Raw genomic sequence first — 2,976 nt, forward strand, 5'->3', positions numbered from 1 at the left:
ATACCAACAATATATCAAAAGCTATGTACTAATCACTTAGATATATAGTTAATGAAGCACTAACTTAATAGTAATAAATGGGGTTCTATTCTCTATAATGTAAGAGAAGCTTAATGTTCGTAATAGAGAGAACTTGACGAGGAAACGAGCAGTGTGTTATTAATTGTTTCATCCATCGTACACTCGGTCGGGCATCACTCCTTTATAGGCGCGTCTTCAACATTTCTAGACATCTGGAGTAATAATGGTGTGTCATCCACACATGGTGACACGTCATGCAACAGATAACAAATTAAATTACAATGCACATTCAAATATAAAACTATACACTTGCAGAATAAAATCAATTCAAAGCAGGAAATAAATAGCTTTTGTTGAAGGACGAATGGCGTTTAATTTGACATATATGCAACTCTATATGTCAACGAGTTGCGGTTGATTGTCGTGTGTGTTTGTATTAACAGTGCGCTCTATGTACTTATCGCCGGAGTTTGCCTGAGCCTTTAACACATAAGGATGATTATCAAAAGGTCGCCGGCAATGGCGATGGAAGAAGTAAGGGGTCGGTTGGTGAGGCGACCGATGAAGACGAACTGGTAGAACTTCTGTAACGTGCATAAAGAGACAACTGAACTATTCCGAAAATGAATCCGATCCCATTTGGTACCTGTTTTTATATGCACGGTCACAGATCGTCGGTACGGCAATAAAATGATAAATATGAAAAGTGAACCCAAAATGAAATTCAATTCTTATTACGGCCGAAAATAAATCCCTGATTGTTTCACTGATAAACTGTGTACTCGTTCCGTTTATAAAAAAGAGATGTTTTTGCAGTCTCAATATTTAACTTATTTTTAGACTAAAATAAAAAAGTGAAAATAACCATTTAGGGTTAGTTCGGTTGGGAGTCTGAGTCTCAAATAGAAAATAAGACAAAAAACGAGAGGAGATCGATTAGAAGTGTGAGAGAGAAATGACTTACTCCAACGAAAGGATCTCCTACGAGAACCGCATGGAAGAACCAAACTTCACCATTCAAGAAAAGGAAAAATGAGAGCAAGAACGGCATATACTCCACGCTTTTAGTCGTCACCACCGTTCTCTGTTTTACATCAACACCATCAAATTAGCATCACTAATTATCTTATTTGTACGAATCAATCAATCAATATGATCATCATGAAGCGTGTATGACCGGGTACCACTTTCCAATTAATGTTGTTGATAGGCATTCACCTTAAAAAAAACTACGAAAATGTTTGGGGTACCGCGACTCATTACCGTGATGTGCACCGGAGCTTTGCTGTAAGAGAGAAAAAAGGTGGTGGGCCCTACCATTAACCCCACCCCTGCAAATTTTCCCAAGAATTCCCTAAGAACCGTTGGATCATTTTGGTGTGCAGATCACGGTACAGAGCTGTTGTACGTGTATCATTGCTGAGAAAAACCATGTCTTAGTTTAGAAGTAGGCTATATTAACACTACGACCTTTGAATATTTAAAACGACGGATCCTAAAATCTTAGACCAAATATACACGTAAGAAAAAGAATGGACTAAATAGAATATTCTCACTGCCTATGAAAATAGTTAGAGAGTAATAAGCAAGGAAAAATATAATTAGAAAAATAACAAGTTGATTTAATTTCATATATTGGAAAAAGATGAATTTCGTTCTAGTTTCAAAGATGTTCCCACTGGTAATACTACTACTTTCTTTGTTAGAATTTCATATTAGACATTAATTTTCTCGAAAATAAACAAATTAGGTGACAAACTAACTAATAAGCTCTTTCAAAAAAAAAACACACTAATAAGACTTTGACTATCTTACCATTGCTGCCAGAGGTGAACCATACATGACGATATTTAGTCCGGCACCCAAGAATCCTATTGCATTGATCTTTGCATCACCGTCCAGTGCAAAATGGGTGATCAACACCGCAGCGGCAAACGAAATTATGTCTAAACTCACCACCAACTGTGCCGTTTTACACTGTAAATGGTTATCCATGCAAAATATATATACTTAGTCAACATGTAACTCAATAACACACATATATGCAGTGATCCTCGAATAAATATATAGATAGTTACCTTCACTTTTCGTGATGCATATCTGAGAAACAGTATGATATATGTGGTTTCAACAACAACTCCAAAAGCATTGACGGTGGCGACAAGATAAGCACCGGGTTTTGTAACTCCATAATAAGTCCATAACAGGGTATTCAACAAAGTGCAAATGTAGGGAAGACATTCGAATTCTCCAGTCGATTTGTTCTTCACTATTCGACGGAAAGTCTCTCTGAAAATTACGCCATATACAATACTCAAAATCATTAGATTATTTGAACAAGCAATTGAGAAGAATATGGAGTTACCAAGTATCTAGGAGTTTACATGGGTGACAGAATGACCAAAACAGAAATGAAGTTAGCTGCAAATTAAGATCACAAGATTAGGAGATCATAAGTCAGAAAATTGCAAACCGTAAACACAAGAAAGAACGCAATGAGTCATGAATATGGATAGTCTCACGCACCTAAAACTCCAACAAAGATACTTAGGTTATCCATTAACTGTTTGGAAAGAGGAATTGATAACAGAACAACAGCGGATTAATGTCGGATATGTACTTGTGCAGGTGTGTATATATATCTATAGTATGGTGCAAATTTCTGTAAATCCCAAATTAGGAAGTTTCCCTTTGACTTCGTATTTTCATATATTCAATATGGCTAAAATGCCCCTGATCAATTTTTTATATATGATTTTGTTATTAACTAACAGATTAAAGTATGCATAATTTGTTATGCAGTCAATGTTGGATCTGCATAAGATGTTATGCAGTTAACTAAACAGATTAAAGAAGAAACACAGTTTAACGTGGTTCGGCTATAGCCTACGTCCACAGGAGAAGAATGATTAGAGTTTCCTATTATCAATAGAGGTTTTACAAGACGTGTATATA

The 2,976-nt window shown here is 35.9% G+C and overlaps 1 protein-coding gene across 1 annotated transcript; it reads right to left on the reverse strand.

The window, feature by feature from the left end:
* Nucleotides 1–263: 263 nt before the first annotated feature.
* Nucleotides 264–2,581, reverse strand: LOC113277288 (bidirectional sugar transporter SWEET17-like). Its single transcript, XM_026526418.1, has 6 exons — nucleotides 2,548–2,581; nucleotides 2,406–2,442; nucleotides 2,100–2,310; nucleotides 1,837–1,998; nucleotides 986–1,105; nucleotides 264–667 (listed from the first exon to the last, which is right to left on the reverse strand). Exons 1-6 carry the CDS (start codon nucleotides 2,579–2,581, stop codon nucleotides 524–526), a joined length of 708 nt encoding a protein of 235 aa, XP_026382203.1. The 3' UTR covers nucleotides 264–523.
* Nucleotides 2,582–2,976: the final 395 nt, after the last annotated feature.

Source organism: Papaver somniferum, chromosome 5 (genome assembly GCF_003573695.1).
Source record: "Papaver somniferum cultivar HN1 chromosome 5, ASM357369v1, whole genome shotgun sequence".
In the NCBI taxonomy this organism is placed as follows: domain Eukaryota; kingdom Viridiplantae; phylum Streptophyta; class Magnoliopsida; order Ranunculales; family Papaveraceae; genus Papaver; species Papaver somniferum.

What these genes read in the sequence shown, in the direction of transcription:
- LOC113277288 (XM_026526418.1), bottom strand. Translation starts at nt 2,581, where the DNA reads ATGGATAACCTAAGTATCTTTGTTGGAGTTTTAG. An exon ending in TTGGTCATTCTGTCACCCAT is followed by an intron (nt 2,311 to 2,405) that starts GTAAACTCCTAG and finishes CGTAATTTTCAG; the next exon opens with AGAGACTTTCCGTCGAATAG. An exon ending in TAGGAGATCCTTTCGTTGGA is followed by an intron (nt 668 to 985) that starts GTAAGTCATTTC and finishes ATATAAAAACAG; the next exon opens with GTACCAAATGGGATCGGATT.